Raw genomic sequence first — 22,870 nt, forward strand, 5'->3', positions numbered from 1 at the left:
TCCGATGTGGTCTATGCCCGCTTTGTTTTGGCTTGCCCTGCGCTGCGGCCCCGCGCGCCCCACCCGCTGATTCCCTGCCCATTGCATGGCGCTCCCGACCCCCGCGAGGAATGCCGGGCCTAAAGGTGGTGACCCTTAATGTTCAGGGTCTGAATAACCCGGTGAAGCGCAGAGCGATCCTATCGTTGATGGAGGGGACGCAGGCGGACATTTGCCTTTTGCAGGAGACACACTTATTGCCCCGAGATTGCCATAGGATGCGCTCTGCTAAGTTCCCTACCCAGTTCTTTTCCTCGGCAGCGAACAAGACGGCGGGGGTAGCCATTCTCCTAGCGAGCTCCTTTCGGGGGGAGGTTTTGCATAAGTGTGCTGAACAGAAGGGGAGGCTCCTTGCGTATCGCATGCGCCTGGGAGGCATAGCATTTACGGTCGGCTCCGTTTATAGCCCAAACGATCACCAAGAGCGCTTCCTGGATACCGCGCTGGTGGATGTCACTGCTTCCCCCGACCGCCACATTATCTTGGGGGGGGACCTCAACATTGTCTTTGATTCTGTGATGGACAGATCGGCGCAGCGCTTCCCGCAGACGGGGGAACTGTCCCAGGCTGGGAGGGCCCGGATTGCGGAAATGGACTTGCACGACCTCTGGCGCTCCATGCACCCCACGGATAGGGACTACTCTTATTTCTCGCACGCACACCGAACCTACTCACGGCTGGACTTCCTCCTGGTGAGTGGACCGATGCGTACCGCTGCCACGGCGGCGGACATCGGGGTCCTGACCCTGTCTGACCACTCCCCAGTCACCGGCGTTTTCCAGTGGCCGGCGGCCTCCCCCTCTCGGGGGGTGTGGCGCCTCCGGGATACCCTTCTACACAAAAAGTCGGTGGTGCAACGCATCGGGGAGGTCATACAGGACTATCTCACCCACAATAGCAACACTGACACCTCGCAGGCGACACAGTGGGCGGCATTGAAGGCCGTCCTCCGGGGGGAATTTATCTCTATCTCTGCAGCTGAAAATAAGGAGCGGCAACTGAAGAGGGATGAGCTGACAGCTCAGGTCCGGGAGCTTGAGCAGGTCCACCGCCGTACGGGGGCGCCGAGGGTGTGGAGGCAGCTGAAGGCAGCGAGGAAGCTCCTGTCGGCTCTGGATCTTGACAGGGCGGAGTACGCCGCCCTACGCTTGAAACATGCCTACTACACTGGGGGGGACAGATGTGGCAAGCTCCTAGCGCACCGGCTCCGGGTCGCGCAACAGCGCAGCGTTGTGAAAGAATTGGTGGGCGCGGACGGGGGGGTTGTCTCCGGGGACGCGGAGGTAGCGGAGTCTTTCCGCGGCTTCTACGAGGCGCTGTATGTTGAGGAGCCCTCCTCGCCACGGGATGCCGGCGGCTATTTGGAGTCGGTGACCCTCCCGGTACTGGATCCGGCTCAGGCTGACCACCTGGAGCGGGACATCCATGTTGAGGAAGTAATTTCAGCTATCGCGCGGCTGAAACATGGCAAGGCCCCGGGCCCGGATGGGTACACGTCGCTATTTTACAAGACTTTTTGCACGGCCGTGGCCCCTGTCCTTACGCGGCTATTTAACTCTTTCTCCGAACCGGGAGCCATCCCTCCGGATCTCCTGAGGGCGACGGTCGCGGTAATCCCGAAACCTGGGAAGGACCGGGCCCTCTGCGGCTCGTACCGACCCATCTCGCTTTTAAATGTCGACCTCAAGTTGTACACGGGGATTCTCGCGTCCAGGCTGAGTCCACACCTCCCCGATCTGGTGGAGGCGGACCAGGCTGGTTTTGTGCCCGGCAGACAGACGGTTGACAACACCAAGAGGGTGACGCATGTTCTGGAGAAGGCCTCAAGGATCTCGGGGGAGCGGATGTTGCTGTCCGTTGATGCGGAGAAGGCCTTCGACAGAGTTCACTGGCCGTATCTTGAGCTGGTCCTCAAGAAACTGGGAATCGGCGATAAGTTCCGCACCATGGTATTTAACTGCTATAAGCATCCTTCAGCGTCGGTGCGGGTCAACGGGTGTAGCTCCGGTGGCTTTGCCATCGAGCGCGGCACGCGGCAGGGCTGCCCTCTTTCGCCGCTCTTGTTTGCCCTCTACATGGAGCCGTTTGCTCAGAGGATTCGTAAGAATCCGGATGCTGTCGGGGTCCGGATGGGCCAGTACGTCCACACCGTCAGTCTCTACGCGGATGATGTCCTGTTGACCTTGGACGACCCTAGGAGGTCGCTGCCTGCTTGCCTCCGGGAGCTGGACGCCTTTGCGGGGGTGGCCGGCTTCAAAATGAATATGAGCAAGTCGATGGCGTTAGACGTGTCCCTGGCTGCGGATACCAGGAGGGATCTTCAGCGGCTCTTCCCCATGCAGTGGTCCTCGTCCACGGTGCCGTACCTGGGGATTCTGCTGGCGCCTACATTACCGGAGATGGTTACGGCCAATTATGCCTCCCTCAGCAGGAAGATCAAGGACGAGCTTGGCCGCTGGAACAAAGGCCTGCTGTCCTGGCTGGGGCGAATCGCGGCGGTCAAGATGACGGTGTTGCCCCAGATACTATATCTTTTCCGGGCCCTTCCGCTCCAACCCCCGGTGGGCTGGATACGACAAATGCAGGCTGACATCTCCCGCTTTGTCTGGCAGGGCCGCAGGCCACGCATGAAGAGGGTCCTCTCCACGCTTGCTCCGGAGGCGGGGGGTCTCGGCGTTCCAGACCTCCGTAAGTACTTTCAGGCGGCACAACTACGCTATCTGGTGGAGTGGAGCAGGTGGGAGTCCGACAAACATTGGCTCTTCCAAGACCAGGCAGTGGCGGGCCGCACCTTACAAGAGGTCCCATTCCTGCGCCGCGCGCATCGCCCCCCTAATCTTTACGCTTCCTTTGTTACGCGGGTCCCCCTGCGTGTGTGGGACGCGGTCTGTGAGGCCCGGGGCCTTACCACCTTCCCTTCGCCGCTCACGCCCATTGCGGGCAACCCGGACTTCTCCCCAGGGATGGAGCCGGGGGTTTTCTCCCACTGGGTGCAGGCGGGCTGCAGGGCACTCTTCCAGATCTATGGCCCGGAAGGAGTGGTTCCTTTTCAGCAACTCCGCCAGGAGTTCGGCCTGACGGAGCTGGACAGATTGCGCTACATGCAGGTTCGGCATTGGGCCCTCCAGCCCCAGGTGCGTGCCACCGCCGCCCGTCCAATTACACCGTATGAGAGGTGGTTGGCTACTCGGACCTCCGACGCTAAACTGATCACCGATCTGTACAAATACCTACAACCCCCACCGTTTCACTATTACAACCCGGGGAGGGAGCGTTGGCACAGGGAATTGGGTAGGACACTCAGCCACAAGGAATGGGACAAAATTGCGTATCGGGCGCGGCACTCTGCATATCACACGGGCCTTACGGAGACCTTTACGAAGGTGTCCACATACTGGTACTACACCCCGGAGAGACTGTATGAAATGCATAAACACACTGACAGGGGGTGCTGGCGGAGCTGCGGGCAGGAGGGTACCCTTTCACACATTCTTTGGGATTGCCCAGTGCTGACCGCCTACTGGAAGGAAGTCTTGGACGAGGTGGATAAGCACTTTGGGATAGAGCTGCCGCGGCTCCCGGCGTATGTCCTGCTGGGCCTCCCCAATGACCTCATGTACCCACTGAAGTCCCGTAGGGGTAGGCAGATCGCAATCGCGCTAGGGTCTGCGGTTCAGAACATTCTAATCCACTGGCGCACAACCACCGTCCCCTCCATCACCGGTTGGTTGCATCGGCTCTGGCATGTGCTGGGGATGGAGAAGCTGTCGCTTACGGTTGCGGGGGAGATAGACCAATTTGAAGAGCTATGGCAACCCTTTCTAGCGCTGCTGTCCACTGAATTCCGGGAGCTCACCTGCCCGAGGTATCTTAGGCTTCTCAGGCTGACGCCGCCGGTGACCCCGGCGGACTAGCTTACATGTGAGACGGGGACCTCCCGGGGAGGGGGGGGGGGGTGCGGGGCTTCCTGGTTAGGATTACTCTGATGCGGGACCATAGGACGGGGGGGGGGGGGGTGTTGTTGTTTCGTTACTGGGAGGATGGGGGATGGGGGGGTATTGTGTTCTGTTGAGGTGTCGATGGTTTTTATTGCTCAGATTTGGGGTGTCGGATACGCGTGCGGGGATTTCACAGCTTGCATTTCTAGCTTTCATTTACTGTGTTTTTCCCCCTGACTCACCGCGCTACCTATTGCCAACCCTCTGGAGTTGCGCCCTTTTTCTTTGACTGTATGCCATGTATCCTGCCCTCCTATCCCCCTCCCCCATGGTTTGTTTTGTCTCAATAAAAACGTTTTAAACATAAAAAGGTTTCCTCAAGTTGCTTCTTCTTATCCTCTATAAAAAAATAAGAAAAAATATAAATCTGTTACAAACACCTTCTTAAAAACAGTACTTTTAGCAAACATTTGTAAAGTACCCCGACAAAATCCTCCAAGTAGTAGTCACACAGTTTCTGACTAACACTGAATTTCAACCTGCACTCCTCTAGGGTTAATTCATACCTACTGACAAAGAGCTCCTTAATAGTGGGATACCTCAAACTCTTCCCCTTCTCTACAGCCAGCATGTTGTCCATCTCATCACCACAAATATGACTTCAAAGGCACCTTTACAATCATCCTGAGAGATCCTCTGTATCACTAGGGCTACTTCTTATGCCAGAAATAACTTGTCTATATCCACCCCTCCTCAAAATCAGGCACCAAGTCTCTGAATATATGAACTCTTTTCTTCTGCACTGGAAATGGTAGGGGTGCTAACACCTTTTCAGTTGGGCTCTAACAGCTATTTGGCCTTCAAGTACACCTCCTTAATACTCCAGCCAGCAAGACCCCGTTCTCCTCCAAGTTTCTCCTAACCTCACCTTTTCTCTCATCTGCACCCAGCTGTGGACTCAGGTCCCACTCAGCCTGTCAGTCCTTGAGATCCTTAGGGGACTGGATTTGGGAGGAGACAGTACTTCCTGCAACATATACAATGGAGAATTTTGTCTCTGGGGGATCCCCTCTCTCCTCTGGAGACTTTACCCACTCATTTCTCCGCTCCTCTCCCTCCTTCTGAAACCCCCTACACTTTGGGGCCCTCATTCTGAGGTTAACTACAGCCAGGGTTCACCATTTTCAAGAGTGCTGAAGTAGTCCTCTTCAAACTTTTCTTGTGGTGCAGATCCCATTACGTGCATGTCCTTACAGGATCTAAGAGCGAACTAGTACTCAAACTTGGACATGTAGGTGAGTAAATGGGTGTCTGAAGGATTTTATGATTTGTGACTGAGTGTTGCAGTCACTGCCTGGCTATATGAGTGGTGGGTACATAAGTGGTTTTGTGGGAGTGTAACCAGATATGCAAGATCCTGCCTGACTGTGGGAGCATGTGCAAATTACATACTGTAAGCAAAAACCAAAATCAAATTTCAAATTCATTCATTTATGCTGGCTTACTAAAATTGAGGTTCGAAGATTTACAATGGAGCCACATGAGCCCCACCGATCTCGCCAGTGACTGAAAAATAAATTTTCAGGCATTTACTGCCCATTAAACATGCTTTCACCTCATTTAGAACACACCCATTGGGTCAGGGCACTCCTGACCCCTTCATCAGTTTTACATGCGTCTTTTCACCCCTGGTAACCGTTTCCAGACGCATAAAACGCCGGCCGCAACTTTTCTCTCGGGTAGCGGCCAGCCAATAGGGGTCCAGCTGTGGCAGTGGAGCCGCAAATTCATTGCTGGTGGATCCCCAGACGATCAGCGCCCCTAGATATACAAATTTGGATTTCGGTTAATATCTTTAAAACTACTAAATGGATTTACACCAAATCACAAAAAAACCACTTTCTGGACATAGACCTAGCTTTATTTCAAATGTGGTATAATTCCATCCAGCAGTTCGGGCTGTACTCGTGTTCAAAATCCCTATGGGAATTACCACGGGGAAAACGCCTCCCCCTTTTTTTCCTCTGTCCCGCTTGATCACCCTAAAACTTTCCATATAGCAACTGATGCGAGTGTTGACTTCTTTTGGATGTTTCATGAAGATTCATCAACCGGTGCCAAAGATATGGGCAAGTCAAAAAATGCTTTTCCTAGGGAAACCAGTAGGTTTTGTACATATAAATCCTACTGGCTGTCGCCAGTAGGTAGTTATATTATAGGAAGGACCATGTTTCCATAGGGAAGCTGATTTTGGATGTGGCTATATCTTTGGCACCAGTTGATTGAATATATATATATATATATCCGTATGTTACTGATCAACTACTGCATTCAGCCAATTGGCCACAGTCTATGACACAGGATTGTTCTGTGTTAATTTTCAGACAGTTATTTATTTGTAAACATGTACACTGACATTTTTAAAAAAAGATGTTCGTTAAGTATTTTGTTTAGCTTCATCATGTCAGGGGGAGTGGTTTTATAATTATCACGTCACTATATATTGTGTCATTTGCTCAAGCACGTCATGTGATCAAGACTAGGGAGACCCGGTCAAAACGCATCCTGCTGTGTAACTAAGCGCAATAAAGCACCTTGAACTCAGCTCAAAGTGGTCCGTACCTGATTTCCTTGGATTGAATTGATTGTCAGGAGTTTGTTTATATATATATTTATATATATGCAGCAAAGTCGCTTCCGTCATGAAAACAACAGGGAACACAACAGCTCTTTGCACAGGTAGGTTTATCTTGTCTTTGGCATGACGCGTTTCTGCTTACTGCCTTCCTCAGATGCCAAACAAAATATACCGGCGCTCTATGGCAGTTACCAATTTAAATGCTGAGTGCATCTCGCCCATTGGAGGAAACCGGATGGTCTTTAGGAACTACCAGTCCCAGCATCCCATTTGGTGGATGCTTCAGGTTGCTGCCAGTCCAGATTCTATTCTCTTATGACTCAATAAACCCCTCTGTGCATACCAGTGGTGGTTAGGATTGTGTTTCAGTAGGAAAAGCATTTTTGGGTGAGATCTCATTGGCTGACACCCCATCAACAATGCTATGGCGGCAGCCATCTTAGAACTTGAGACTCTGCCCGAGTCCTACGAAGAAGTCAAAAATGATTTCCCTGACCCCCCCCCCCCCAAAGCCCTGGGGGGGGGGGGGTATCAGGGATGAGCCAAAAAAACATTTTTGTTAAAATCTTGCCTCATGCACAGTCTTGTCTTCAATAATGTAATTTCAGATGTTGCAGTCATGTTATCGGTGATAGATCATGCCATGAGTAATTTAACATGTGCATGGTTAGGGTGTGAGTTATAGTTACTTTAGGGCAGAAATTATAGTTTCTGAAATATAGCTGGTGAATTTTAGTGGTTTTTTTTAGTTTAAAATGTTGCGTTGTCACTGAAAGTTCCACCTACCTATAACATTACTTTAACCATTTTTTGTGTGTAAAGTAAGAAATAATTATTATTCCGAACTATAATTACACCTTAACCTTTGCTTTGTCAGTGAATTTCTAGTTTAAAAAAAAAATATAAAGTATTATTTAATTCTGTATGACCTGGCCTTTGGCGAGGCCCTGCATCTAACACTCGTTGGCAGCCAACCCCACGTGTGCAAAGCCATTAGCCGCAGGGTCTGGCCTGTGTGCAACCCCTCATGAGCAGCCAACTCCATGGCTTGCACGCCCTTCTGGCATGCGCAGCATGTGGTTGGTATTGGATGTCCTGGCCGCAGTCAGACAGACTTATCGGCTTTGTCAAAGAGTCACATCACCAAATTATAACAAGTGGTCCTATTGGCTTCATCAGGTGGTAAACATATATATATATATATATATATTTATTCACTGAAAAAACCATAGGTTTCACACACGTTATAGTTAGGAATTAGCATTTAAAAAACCTTGCAAATTCACTTAAAAAACCATAGGTTTCACACATGTTATAGTTAGGTGGACATTTCACTCGTAAAAAACCAATGAAATTCCCCCGTTATAGTTAGTTGAGAGAATTATAACTCGCGCGCCCGCAATCCTCTGCTCATGACGTCACATATTACATCACTCATGACATGGTCAGTGGCATCACTCATGACATCACTGATGACATCATCCTTGTGATAGAGTGGCGGTCGCGCGAGTTATAGTTATCTCAACTAACTATAACGGGGGAATTTCATTGGTTTTTTACGAGTGAAATGTCCACCTAACTATAACATGTGTGAAACCTATGGTTTTTTAAGTGAATTTGCAAGGTTTTTTAAATGCTAATTCCTAACTATAACGTGTGTGAAACCTATGGTTTTTTCAGAGAATTTGTACGGTTTTTTAAATGCTAAGTTATGTATTTATTATTTTATTTTTTATATATTTATTTTACAATAAACTACGTATTAAAAAAAATATATATTTTTTTTTATGGTTTTTCACCGTGCGTGCACGGTGCGCGCACCCCGCGATTTAAAAAAAAAAAATTAAAATGGTTTTTTCTGCCTTCGGGGTCCTTCAGGGACCCCCTGACAAAGGCTAGGGGGTCAGGAACGCTCTACCCTGCCCCCTTTTCACATTCGCCACCTTCCTTTTTCAAAAGGCGGCCGACACTTCCTGATTTCGACCGATTCGAACGTTGACTGACATGTAACCACCAATCAGAATTACTCTCGCGCACGTTAGGGTGCGCGCACGGTGCGCGGCTATAGATATTTATGTACTCTAACTGCAATTTTCTCAGGAACTACTGAACAGATTGACTCCATATATGCAAAAGGCACATCCCTGACCTGAGGACTACCTCTTTGCCAAATTTCAAGTAATTCTGTTCAGCCGTTCGGGCTGTACCTTCGACTAAAGGTCCTATGGGAAAATGCATGGGGAAAACGCGTTTTGGGACCCCCCTTTTTTCTCGGCCCCCGCTTGACGAATCCCCCCGAGACTTTCAGGGTAGAAGCTGAGCGGAGCGCCCCATTAGTTTTGAAAATTTCGCGAGGATTTGTCAACCGGCGCCAAAGTTATTCAAAATAGAATTTTGAGATTTCCTATGGAAACACGGTCCTAACTATAACTATCTACTGGCGACTGCCAGTAGATAATATATAGATATATCAGATATATCAACTTTCTCCAGAAATATACTTAAGTAATTCACTCAATGCAATGTTTAATAATAGTGATCATTATAAAAATATTAAAAGAGTCAGAGACATGTTTTTTTTTAAATAAATAAAACCAACATTTCTTTGAGTCTTTTAACATTTTTCTGCCCACAAAAATGCAATCATAAAAACAACCACGAGAGGGCCTTGCACTCCAGCTGAAGAGCACACAGCTCCAGCTATGACTGTTTTTGAAAAATATGAAAGTTCTCCTGGGGTCATGGATTTAATGACCTAGGAGACTTGCTGTTTTTTTTCTAAATGTTGCTTGGGGGCTGCTGCACTCCCTGCACCCCCCTCTCCCGCAACAGTCTTTGGTGGTGCCCCTGCCACTTTTCGGGACATTGATTAGCTAAAAAAAAAAGTTTAAAGTGCCCTTGCAGTGCAATATAGGGTGCTCCTTCAAGGAGTAGTGAATAATAAATGAGTGGCTCCTGCCGCTCATTTATTATTCTTTTTGTATTTTATTACTTTGGGTGTCCCAGTGTCCAACCGGGACACCCTTTTTAAAATAATTATTACAGAGGGGGCATGTGGCCCCCCCTCTCGGGCCTTAAAAGGGCCCAGAGATCCCATCCCCTGGGCCTGTTCTGATTTATTATGGGGAAGGGGCATGCGGCACCCCTCCCTAGAGCCTGTACGACCCCAGAGACCTACCATCCCGGGGCCTAATGTAGTTACGCCGGTATTGTGCTCAGCGGGGTGTGGCTGCAGGGCCTGACCTGCGCCAGGCCCTTAGTCCAACCCATTGGTGAAGCCCACACCAAGCCACTTTGGGCCCCAGGGACCTCATCCCGTGAGGCTTTTCATAAATTAAGGGAATGGGGTGCACAGATCTCCTCCCTGAGCCACAAAGAGCCCTGGGGACCCCATTCTCAGGGCCCTTTTTAAGGCTAGAGGGCATGTGGGCCCCCTCCCTGAACCACTTCAGGCCTTCGGGATCCCTTCCCTCTGAGCTTTTTTTTATTAGGGGAGGGAGGCATGCAGCTTTTCTAATTTCTAGTAGTGCTCCTTAAAAATGACTTCGGGAAATTAGTGGGGATTTTACTTTGTGGGACCCCCCTTTTTCTTGGCCCATCCCCCAGGGCCAAATATAATAAAAATGGGGAGTGGGTATGGGCTCCCCTCCCCGACCCTTTTAGGCCCTGAGGATCCCATCCTCCAAGGCCAAACCAATAAAAAAGCACCCCTCCCTGAGCATAAGGCTTGGGGGGGGGCTGCACGCCCCCTCTCCTTAGATTTTGGTTATGGGGATGGGGTTCCCAGGGCTCAAGAAGGCTTGGAGAGGGAGTCACGCAACCCACCTCCTCTTTAAAATAAATACATATCGAGGGGGTGGTGTCCACAAGGCCTAAGGAGGCTCTGGGAGGGGGGCATCACGGCCCCCTCCCCTTTAAAATATATATGGCCCTGGGGAATGGGGTCCCCATGGCCCAAAAAGGCTCGGGAGGAGAGGCCGTGCAGCCCTCTCGCCGTTTGTATTATATTTGGCCCAGGGTATGGGGTTCCTGGGGCCTAATAAGGCTCGTTGAGGGGGACCATGTGGACTCCTCCACTTTTAAATATGGCACAGCCCCAAGGGATGGGATCACTGGGGTCTAAAAGTCTCAGTTAATTACTCAGCCCTATGGGATGGGGCCACAGGGGCCTATTATAGCTCAGGGAGCAGGGCCATCCACCCTCCCCCTTCTAATTAAATTTGACCCCAGAGGGTGAGGTCTTCGTGGCCCAAAAAAGCTCAGGGAGGGGACCACACGTCTGCTTCCCTTTTTAATTGAATTTGGCCCAGGGGATGGGGGTAACAGGGCTGGATGAAGCTCGGGGAGGTGGGCCGTGCAGTTCCACCTCTTATAGTTTACCCCGGGGGATGGGTGGGAGAGGGTGTCCACGTCCCTCTCCCCTTAGTCTTGTCCCCTGTGGCCCACCCGATGCTGCACGCTGCGAAAGGCCACAGCGTGAGGTTGGCTGCCTCCAGATAGGTTGGTCAAAGGGCCTGACCTCAAGCCCTGTCACCTAACCCCTGGCCATGCGTAGTGTGGTGTTAGCTGCCCGTGGGGGGGGTTGCTGCAGGCCATGTGGATAATCCCCCGCTACACACAACCAAAGCCTGTACACGGTTGGCTTTACCTATGGTAATAAAATATTACTTGACGTTAAAATAAAACCCCAGAAATTCACTGAAAAAAACAAAGGTTGAAGTAACATTATAGTTATGTGATAAAAAAAGATCAGTTTTATAATTTTTCTTAACTTTAAAAACTCACGGAAAAAAGAAATATTAAATTAACGTTATATAGTTAGGTGACTATGTTAATGAAAACATTAATATTTTGAACTCAAAAAAGCACAGAAATTTACCAGTTATAGTTAGCACAGCACCGCCATGCACTGCTTATGACCTCACATATTACATCACTAATTACATGTTCTATGACATCATTTATGACTTCACTGATGACATCACCGGCTTCTTTTGCACACATTACTCTATAAACCAGTATGGGATTAGAGGCCTGAAAGTAAGTACAAAATAGCTCAGAGTAATATGAAGCATCATTAATGCTATCACAGATGCAACTTCCTTAGATGTAGCAAGCATTTATTATATGTAACATTGACCCTATGCCATACACTTCACGGGTGATAATGGTATTAAGTACGCCGTGGATTGGAAGTAGTAATAAGAACAAGGTTTTAAAAAATTCTGAGTTTTTAGGTACAGCGTCCATATTCAGCCTTGTTTAGTAAAGTTGCTCGGCATAAGGCGTTCAACGTGCAGATACATCACCAGATGGTTGTTCATTAGACTCTGAATTGTTGAACCGGATAATTTTGCAACATTGGTGGCATAATTTATTTGAGTTGTATAAAAAGCGTACTCAGGTTCATTGCTTGTCCCTTTGTGACGCTGTTTTGTTCAGATCTGCCTACAATACAGTTTTATACATTTCTGACCTGAGGAAGCCTGTGACTGGGCAAAACAGGTTGGCTGCGTTTGTTTGTTTTTTTCTGAAGAACAACACTATTAAAAAGAGAGACACAAGCAAAGGATGTACTTATCTTAGTGTGCTTTTTTGTTTTTTGATTGTCTCATGTACAGGTCTCACTATGTATACTTTGTTGCCTCTCGCTTCATGTTTAAATGAGACAGATCACTGGTTTGTCCATACCGCAACTGCAGAATCAATTCAATTCAAGTCTTTATTTCGATTCTTAAAATCATAAAAGACACATATAATTACAATACAACACTTTAAAAAAAAATTGTGCAAATATGCATCATTTATATAAAGACTAATATCGTAAAAGTCATAAAAATACCTTAAAATTCTAGTTGTAAATTATTTTTCTAAGAACAATAAAACTATTCTATAGCAGCAATCAGTTCCACATCTCAGGATTGAGCGATTTCGTAAATTCCAGGTTAAAGTACTACATTGTCCATATGCTGTTCACTTTGATGGCTAGTTACATATGATACAGAATAATAAATCCAGTGGACTAAAATAAAATATGCTTACCCGTTCTTCCAACACATACAAGGTCCCTCAGTGTTCCTTCCTGCTTCAAGCACTTTGTTTGAATCCCCCACATCCAACTCAAAAATGTGGCTGTGCCCACTACGATGGATTCATGTGTGTTAGTTTTCAGTATGCGATATGCATCAGTGCATGATATTGTGCCCATGTTAACACAAATAGGCCTAAGCCATTTTTTCCTGGGGCGCTTGTAAGCTGGACACACAAATAAGATGTGAACAAGAGTTTCGTCCTGCATATTGCAGGATTCACATCTAATAGTAGGTGGACTGTGCCAGTTTTGCATAAAAGATTTTGTCGGGAGTGTGCCGACCCTTAGTTGATGGTACAATTTTCTGTCTAGGGGCTTTAGTATTAGGTCCCAATAAAATTCAAACCTAGTGTCATGTTTGTGTTCCATAAAAACACCAGAAAGGGAAGTGTTGATAATACGTGACATGGACTTCAGTTTCACCATGGCCCAGTATGCTTCCTTGAGAAATTTTTTAGATGGAAATGAGTTACTTTCTGGGTTCTCCCACAAATGTCTATAACCCATCTCCACCAAAGTAATTTTTATTTTTTGTAACCATAGAATACTACTCTTTTTAACTTACATTTTTTTTTTAACTTAAAAAGAATACTACTCGATGTATCAGCCCGTTTTACATCTTTCAATGCATCAGCATAATGGACCAACTCAGGGGTGGTCCAGATCCTTCTCCAGTAAGCTACGGGCCTAAATTGTGCCAAATCCTCATGAGTTCTGCAGCCTAAATCAAGATAGAGGGGTTTAAGGGGAGTGGATTGGGGGAGGCCTGTTAGGGTTCTCATGAACTTGTTCTGGGCTACAGTTAATGAGGAAACGTTTTCAAAACCCCAGAGCTTCACTCCATAAAGGACAGAAGCCCTGACCTTGGCATTATAGATTGTTAGAGCAGGGCTTACTGGTTTTGTTTTGAACAATCTGTGTTCTTTTAATAGGGCACCTGCTAATTGGACATGCTTTAAAGTCATCAGGTCTATCTGTGGTTTCCAATGTAGCTTTTTGCCCAGAGTCACTCCCAAATATGTAAACACATCAGATTGTTCCAACTGAACCTTATTCATGAGTACTTTTCCTTGGACCGTTTTATGTTTGTGAAAAATCATGTATTTTGTTTTGTCCACATTGACAACCAACTCATAGTCTCTGCAGAAGGTCTCAAATCTATTCAATGTACGCTGCAACCCTGTCTGCGTCTTGGATAGGATGAGAGTGTCATCTGCAAACATAAGTAGCGGAATCTTTTCACCTGCAGAATCATTTTAAGACATGGACAGAGTGGACACTTGCACAGGGCATAACCTTGCAAGGGTTCTCGCCCCTGCTCACCCCTCACAAGCACAGCAGGGTTTGTCCGGGGCTGGATGCTACTTGTCCAACCACTTGACAGAGCCTCTTTTATTTCTCTCCTATCTGCTGAGACAACTCTCCAGATATGCAACACTTTCCAATGCTCATGGCAGACCTATCTTTTTTCCCCCTCATATTATGCAATGATAAGATATAGGAAGACAAGGATTCTTTTACGTAACTTTACCAATTTTGGATCTTTCTCACCTCTTCTCGGACTTCGGAACCTTTCTTAACCAGGGGTGGAGTATAGCCTTGTGATCTCGAAATTCTTTAGGGAGGTCACTCATGGTTCCTCCACTGTGCCTAACCCAGAGATCGTTCATTGCACAGTAGGTAATCATCGGACTTCCCTCCCTTCCTTATCTATTCTCTCTAGTTTAACGTTTATTCCTATCCCAAATCTCCCAAAATGTTGTCCGCTTTCTTCCCTTTTTGTTCAAAGCTAGATTTTTAATTGTATTTACCGAAGTCAGCCATTCATTTACTGTTGGAGGATTTGCACTTATCCATTTAATACATACCTCACGTCTAGCAAGTATAATTAATACAAACAGTAAGTCCATCTGTTTATTATTTATATTAGATGGACCACTGTTATTATACATAACAGTTGTGTCCACGCTTACCGCTAAGTCCTGTCTCAGTACTTCCTTTATAACCTTACCCACACTTGACAAAAATTGTTGCAATTGCGGGCATTCCCAGAACATGTGGATGGCGGACCTATCTTGTCTGATTTTAGGAATTGTTCCACCTTGATCTTCTTTACCTTATTTGACCTTTTCTTAGCAATAAACATTTGAATTAATTGCCGTGGACCTCCCATCTGATCTTGATTTCATCCTGCTCTTTAATTCTTTTTTATTGGGCTCCAGTTCTGATATAAATGTAGAGTCCCGGATGCACACTCTAGTGTTGTGAGACTACAGACAGGTTATGGGTACCTCCCATCCTGACATTAGGTGTGAGACTGTCACCCACACCATCTGCTCTGCCTCATTAATTTTGTGTAGGTTTAATGTCCACTGGAGGTTGAGGTGAGCCAGATGTTTTTGTATAAGTTGTCTAAACTAGCAGAAGGTCACTTACCTTAATGTTTCCCAAACTGTTTCCCATAGGTTTTTAACTGTTTAGAAACATAATAAGAGATTAATTAAGCAAGCCAAGATAGCTTTCTTTTGTACTAAAATCATGGCTTCCTCAAATAAGTCCTAGGAAATCTTCAATATAGTGTCTGAGTCGTCTAACCCTGATAGGGTGACCCTTTGCATTTGACCATCAGAACGCTTATGTGATATGCTCAACATTTTCTTCATAGAGAAGATCAAGATAATAAAGGCAGTATCCTCTTCAGTCCCACTGTTAATGTGACAGTCACTGAAGATTGCAACTCTGTCAAATTATCTGCATTCCCTGCAATCAGCAAAGATGACCTTCTGCACCTAATCTCTAAAGTTAGGTCGGGTTCTCGTGATGATATCTCTCTGTCTAGAATCCTTAAAATGGTTTGTTCACACTGCCCTGAGATAGCAATCTCTTTACTCAATCACTCCCTCAGCCGTGGCACGCTACCTAACACTTTCAAAGAGGCTATTGTGGTCCCTCTTCAAAAGAAAATGGATGAGGATCCCTCACCTTGAAAAATTACCAGCCAATTTCATTACTACCTTTTTTGGTGAAGGTATTGGAGGCACACGTGGCCAGACACCTCTGTTCCTTTTTAGAGGAGTCTACAATTTTTGACAAGTTTCGCCCTGCCCATTCAACAGAAGCAGTCATACTCTCAGTCATTGATGACATTCAAGAGGAGACTGACAGAGGCACTACACAAGCGTTAGTCCTGCTAGATCCGTCAGCAGCCTTTTACACGGTCGACCATGAGTTTTTGGTCAGCCGTGTCAGTGCCGCAGTCCTCCAAGATTTGGCTTTGGCCTGGGTCACATCTTTTTTAAAGGATCGGTCACAGTCCGTCCGGTTATCCCCTCTAAGATTCCCCAGGGTCCAGCTTACCTGTGGAGTCCCTCAGAAATTCTCTGTTTCCTCATTTTTTAAATTTGTACACCCGTCCCTTGGTGCAGTCATAGAAAGTGAGTCACAGTCTATAAGTACTCTGACGATTTGCAGCTGCTATTCTCCATCAGTCATTCTCCTGAATCCATGGAATTCTTGCAGAACACTATGTTGTTCATAAGAGATTGGATGATTAGCAACTATTTAAAACTTTAACTCTGATTAAGATTATCATCACTCACAATAAGCAGGACCTGTGGAAGTCTTTCTTCTGGCCTCTATCGATGGGCGATCCTCCTGAGCCCAGGAAATCTATCAAGAGCCTTGGAATTATCATTGATAAGAGTTTATCTCTGAAACACCATCTGGGAACAATCACCTCTGCTTGTTTCGCTCAACTACGAAGAATTTGGAAAATTGGAAAATTCTTTACTTTTGATGCCCTAATTCAGATTATGCTGTCTTTAGTAATCTCTAGATTAGATTATATTACATGATGCCAATTCCCTGTTTTAGCCTGCCTAATGGACTTAATCAAAGATTGCAGCTGGTTAAAAATCAGGCAGCAAGGCTGTCAACAGCCTAGATGCTGCCACATCACCCCTCTATCGAAAAATCTCCACTGGTTACTGGTGGAACAACGCTCGATTTTTAAGTCAAGCGGTCTCATTTTCAAATCCTAAATGGTAAATGTCCTGCCTTCTATCCTCTTGAGTCAAAAAATACGTACCCAATTGCAACCTGAGGTCCAGGTAGAAGAAATTCCTTAGAATTCCTTCATTCAAACGGAAGAGATTAGGTGGATCTACATTTGCTGTGTTGGCCCCTCGAACTTGGAACTCTCTTCCCCCAGAAATTAGATCCACCCCAAATTACATGCCTTTCCGTAAAATATTGAAGACTTGGCTCCTCCGACAAGCCTATGATTAAATTATCACTAGCCGTATGCTTTTTCTGCTGCCCAGCACCAAGGAACCGCCCCGGTGATCATGCGCTTTATAAAACACACACAACACAACATATAAAACTCTATAACATCATCAAAAATGTTGCTGTTGCTTTCTCTCCAAGAAATATTCGGTAAATTTGGGTAGGGCAGATGCCCTTGAAACCGTGCTCAAGGGCATTAATTTACTATTGAACAAGGACATAATGTGCCACCTAAATGTAGGATACCAAGAGGCAATCAAATAAAGTCCATAGTGAATAAATAGTGCTATGTAGAAAATAGTAAAAGAAATGCACTGATAAAGTAGTGGGGTGTGGCCTCTTCTTTGATGTGTCAGTGAATTTTGAACCTTTGTCCTGAAATTTTGAACCTTTGTCCTGAAATGTTGACAGTCCTGTCCCGAATTTGCCACCATGCCAGGCGGTCACCCTACCCTCACCCGCACCTGCCCTCCGCTTACATTTATCACCTGCCTAGAGCAGGTGTTAAATCTGAGTGTTAATCCTCAACAGAATACTTTTCAGATTTCTGCCCTGCAAAACCGGGTCACCACAGTTTATTCCTCCCTGTTGGGCTACCAGTTAATGAGACAGCCGCCAGTTCACGCCAGTGGGTTGGTGGGCGATATACAAATGTGTATCAGTGAGTCAGGTGCCCAGCAATAGCTCATATCACCTTAACAACCAAACAGAACGGTCTACAGAGAATGAGGACATTGCGTGCCGTTGCTCTGACTGATTACAGGTCTCTGTTGTACTTGTAAAGTTGTGTTTTCACATACAAAACGTGATGGCCGAATTAAAAGTTATTCAGCTGGGCGATTAAAGGAAGAACTGGTTAGTTTTATTAGCAGTCGTTCACGGAAGCCGAATCAGACAGTATATATTTCTTCATTATTTTTTTCCCGTTGCATTGGAATCTTTGATCTTTGTTGTGTTATTGGGACTTGCCGAACGAGAGCCTTATGCATTTTTAAACAGTGACGCCCTTATGCCAAGGGTTTGGGGAATCTTTTATTGACACATTTAGAGCTGCAGCTGTTAGAGGGCGCGCATGGGCGCGCAACAAAAGGCGGTGGTATCTGAAACTTTCTAATTTTCCTTGTTGCAGGAAGAGGCCTCCCCCCCAGGAGCAGATATGTGTGACTCCCTCGTTTGCCGCGGTTGGCATGGAAACCACGCAGCTCACGGAAGAGAATGCAGATTTCGCCTCCCGAGACCGCTACCACCATTCCTCCTTCATCTGCACAGAGGAGTTAGTGAATCAGTTTAACTAGCCAGAGAGACGTTGGAACCATTCATTTCAGTAGCCAGTGGACAGTCGGAGTCCAAATACCAGAGAAGCAAGGGGGCCGCTCCATTACGCACACGTTTATCACCTCTGCCTTTTATTTTAAAACTTTTTTGGTATGTGTTAATGTTTACAAACATTGTCAAGCTGCACACTTGTTGGACACGATCGTGTGCCAAGATAAAATGTATGGTGTGACGTAAATAGATTTTTGTGAACTGTTAACTATTAAAGGCAGCGTGCAATACAGTGATCTGTGAACATCACCGGTCATATTACAATAACATGCACCAGTGCATAGCAATTTTTCAGCAAACAAGACATTTGCACATGCTGGTAAAACAATATGTAATTTGAGCCTGGTGAATTTTGATTTTTTTTTTACTGAATGCATAGCTCCAGGTGGACAGTGGTTTCAATCGTTTGGGACCACTGCACTGGCAACAATGTGATATAACAGGCATAGCTGAATTGTGAATATTTCTCTTTGCTGTGACAAGCAGCTGCACCCTTATAAACCCTATTGTATTGTAAGACACTGACTGGCAGGCCTAATTGTGTGAGGACTAATGAAACAGGACTTTTCCAGGTCTATCCCCTGAAGCCGTGCAGGGCTCTAGTCATTAAATAGCCACACACAAATAACTTTGAGCTGTGGACACATACAAATGCAGCACCAGTTATGAATGTAAAATCGCCCACAACCGACCTTGATTGTCGCCATCTTGGAGATGGGGACATCCTTCCCTGCAGGCCATTCACCCTCTGTCCACGCAACACGACATAGAGGCTCTATGAAAGCACAGTGTTATTCTGTCACTTGAGGGTGTACTACAACACCATACAGCACATTCATAATATACGTAGAATATATCATGTAACTTGCACTTTGTATGTAATACCTCTTCAGTGTAAAGGAGACACCCACCATCTTGTAATATTTATGTAAAGCCCAGCATTTACAGTCTAAATTGTAATGTCACCTTGCAATATAGTTCATTGTTGTATTTTTCTCTAGGATCCTAATTCATACTGCACCCTAAACACTGATTTTGAAAGTGAAGCAAAGAATGGCAAATCGAGGGACCGTAATGAATATCAACATCATACAAGATTTTTCAAATCTCGTGATGAAAGCATTACTTATTGAGTGAGAGATATGTGCACAAAACCAACAATTTTTTACATTATTGTCCTAATTAGTATTTTTATTTAACGTTTTGAACCTCTAGATCTTACTGCCAGTCTGACACTTTCTTCAAGTTTGCATGGAGAGTACAAAAATAAATAAGAATCTGCTGTAGCCAATATGTAATGGCTTCATAAGGTGCAATGCCATAAAGAAGCGTGCAAAAATAACACTGGAGTCCAATGGTCTTCCCACTTCTAATGGCCAGAACTTCAGAGCTGGTGATTTCCAAACCTCAACATTTTGCCTCTTTATCCCTCCCAGCTTTTTGATCGAATAGAATCATATTGTTGAGTGCTGCTTCAATTTACAGCCATTGTAAATAAACATTGATAAAGAAAAAAGTTTTTTTTTACCATGTAAGGTTGCCATAAAACACTTTCATTTCTGTATATGGCTGGGGCATGTTCAACAAATGCTTAGCTTGGTAATCCGTTTGTAGGGCAATAGTTTGTTGATATTGGCAGTCTAGCATTTCTTTCATGTCCAAGGATCAAATTTATTGAGATCATGTATGCCCATTTTCGTATTCTATGTATACTCATAGTGGACACTACTGTGACTATCTTTCTTCTATTTCTGTGCCTTGTGAAAAGCAGTTTGTGTACTAATAGTTTATTTCTGTGTTTGGAATATTGGCACAGTAATAATTCTGAATACAGCCTTATGCTGCCCTCTGTTTTTTTAGATTTGGTAATTTGAAACACTTGCAGCTTTATTTTAATAACGCTGCATTTAGCGGTGCACGGCAGCATTTAGCAGATGCAAATTACTCTTCAACTAATCTTTAAACTTCTGGCACCACAAACAGCACTAGAGCTCAAAGTACTTCAGAAACGTTGTAACAGAAATTCATCATACTGGAACATGCTTGGAATAATAGATGCAATGCAATGTAATGCAATGGACTTGGAATAATAATTGTTCTAATGGTAAAAGATTACTACAATGCCAAAATATACTGAAATGCTAGCATATTAAAGACCATGATTGTTCCTTCTCTTAATGTTGCAGGAATGGATTTGATGCCTATTTGGGAAGCTAATTTAAAGCAGTCATGTAATAAAATGCTAAAAATGTTGATTTCACATAGAAAAAAAACAAATAACGTACAAAATGTCGGGGAGCTTGATGTGTTATGAATAAGAAGAATTGAAATGGAGGAGCCCACCCACATACATTTCAATAATTTGTGTATTATTATGTGACTTGCCTTCAAGAATAACTGAAACACAAAAAGACTAGAAAACACAGTAGGTCTGACACAATTATTTAGAAATATGTATTTAACTATTTGAGTGACATGATAAAATGTCACTGGGAAACACTCACATATAGACCTCATCCCTATCAGCATCCGTAGGTGAACAATCAGTAAATTTCTCTGGAAAAGTGAAAGCTTGTAAAAAAAACATCCATCTTCTTTTTAATTGTGGATAGTTCATTCAGGTAGGAAATTGGCCTACAACGAAACAGAGATGTATACAACTCAGAACTCAGATGTGACCAAAGTACAGCTTGAGGAATTTCATGACCCTTAACCAGAAATGACGAAAAGATCCAAAAGACCAGTGCAGCAGCAACATAATTGAGCAAATCATCTATTAATCTATTTACCAGAGTCCCAGTGAATACATGTCTGCCCTACACAGAGGAATGTTATTGGGCCCTGCACATCAATGTGGCATTGCACAGAGAAAAATAGATATATAAAAGAAAATTGAAACTGAATATATAGATTTTTTTCAGATATGCAACATAACGATAAACAAGAACTCTCAACATGAATAACTTGTGATATTGAAGATTTGCATATGCTTGTGACAATTTCGGACATGTGCAGCGCAATATTAATAATATAAAACCCTATTGGAATGAGGCGGGACTTATTTTCTAACAAGTGCAAGTGGCGTTAAATCCAAGTACAACTGGTACCAAACGTTCCACCTAGTGTTCTTATAGATGATTTTCAGTTAACATTCGTACAGGTATTTGATGTCTTGGAGCAACATATAAAACATCAATCGTCTTTCTACAGACCCTAAAAGATAGATAGTCATGTCACTATCCAAAAGGATAAGCCCATTGTTATGTTGAATGCAGGCACAAAAGTTAAGTTCTAGTTAGAAATGGCCTTGGTTATGTCAAAGAATGTGCAGGATAACCAAACAAACTTATGTTTTATACCAAGACGATTCTGACTCTTTTGATTTGCACATGTAATTGTGTTAATTATTGGGAAATTGGTCATCATTTTGTTTTATTTATGAGAATGAATCTACATAATTGAATACAACCATATTTCTTCATCTCTAGTCTTTTTTTTTTTTACCAAAATTGAACAAATGTAGGGCGATTCTGAGTGTGTCCAATCAACGGAATGTATTCATAAGTTTATTATTATTGTTGTCAACATTGAATGTTACTTCTTTATCTTATTTTATACACATTTTGCATGACATACAGTTTTTATGAGTGTCTGCTGATAACTGAAGTGACAAACCTGTATACATCCAGCCAAGTATGCATTGGGGCTAAAACACTGCCATTTTAATCTACCCGCCATTGGGTGTACAGTCATTTAAATGGTGGCCACACATGCATTTGAAAATTGTTTTTAATTTTTCGATTATATGTATTGGAAACTTTAAGGTATGGGTATGGGTATTATGCTAACCTATTCATTGGTTGATTTGAGAGGGCAGAAGAAATTGACTCCTGGGAACACTATACAATATTTTCCGAAAATATATAGATGATATCAATATGAAGTGGGGTGGGTCAGAAATGGATCTACTAAATGTGTAACAATTGAACAAAGACAGATTTAATATAACATTGCTTTTGGTGGTAGTCTATAACTGTTTTTACATACACAATTTTTCATGTAAAATATTTTAAGAGTAAGATGTTGAGGGAGATCCACCAATCGAGTTCTGCATGACACGCTGCACCACCTGAATAAGTCATTGACAGCATCCTGATGGGAACACTGAACATAAAATGTAAATGCAATTTTGTTAATTAATTCAACAAACATTCCCTGGAGCAGGATGAGATTAATCTTACATTAAAATAAATTAATCATAAACTAGTAAGATTAATGGATCTAATGGATTACATCCAGAAAAAATCGGACCTATTGAAAGTGTTCCATCATATTTGATCATATATATTTATCATGGTGCAATGCTAGATAGTATTTTCATTAAAATTGGTAACAAGTGGTTGAAATGTAGTAAAAGATAAGTTAATATTTTGGACGAAATCCCATCAACATGCAGTGTTTTTAACTGAAGAATGTTAACTAAGCTCACAGCAACACTGACCATGTGGCGACCATCTACCTGCGCATTCCTTCAATGCACATTATGTTAAG

At 44.5% G+C, this 22,870-nt stretch overlaps 1 protein-coding gene across 2 annotated transcripts in view; it reads left to right on the forward strand.

Annotated features, from left to right (window-relative positions):
- SLC12A8 (solute carrier family 12 member 8) overlaps window positions 1-20,496 on the forward strand; it is a 454,444-nt gene extending 433,948 nt beyond the window's left edge. For both annotated transcript variants that reach the window (XM_085647509.1, XM_085647510.1), the window contains one exon: window positions 18,123-20,496. In XM_085647509.1, the coding sequence (XP_085503635.1) occupies window positions 18,123-18,288 (166 nt within the window). In that variant the 3' untranslated portion in view covers window positions 18,289-20,496. The remainder of the gene's footprint in view (window positions 1-18,122) is intronic.
- The last annotated feature ends 2,374 nt before the right edge of the window (window positions 20,497-22,870 follow it).

This window comes from Triturus cristatus, chromosome 3_2 (assembly GCF_964204655.1).
Source record: "Triturus cristatus chromosome 3_2, aTriCri1.1, whole genome shotgun sequence".
In the NCBI taxonomy this organism is placed as follows: Eukaryota; Metazoa; Chordata; class Amphibia; order Caudata; family Salamandridae; genus Triturus; species Triturus cristatus.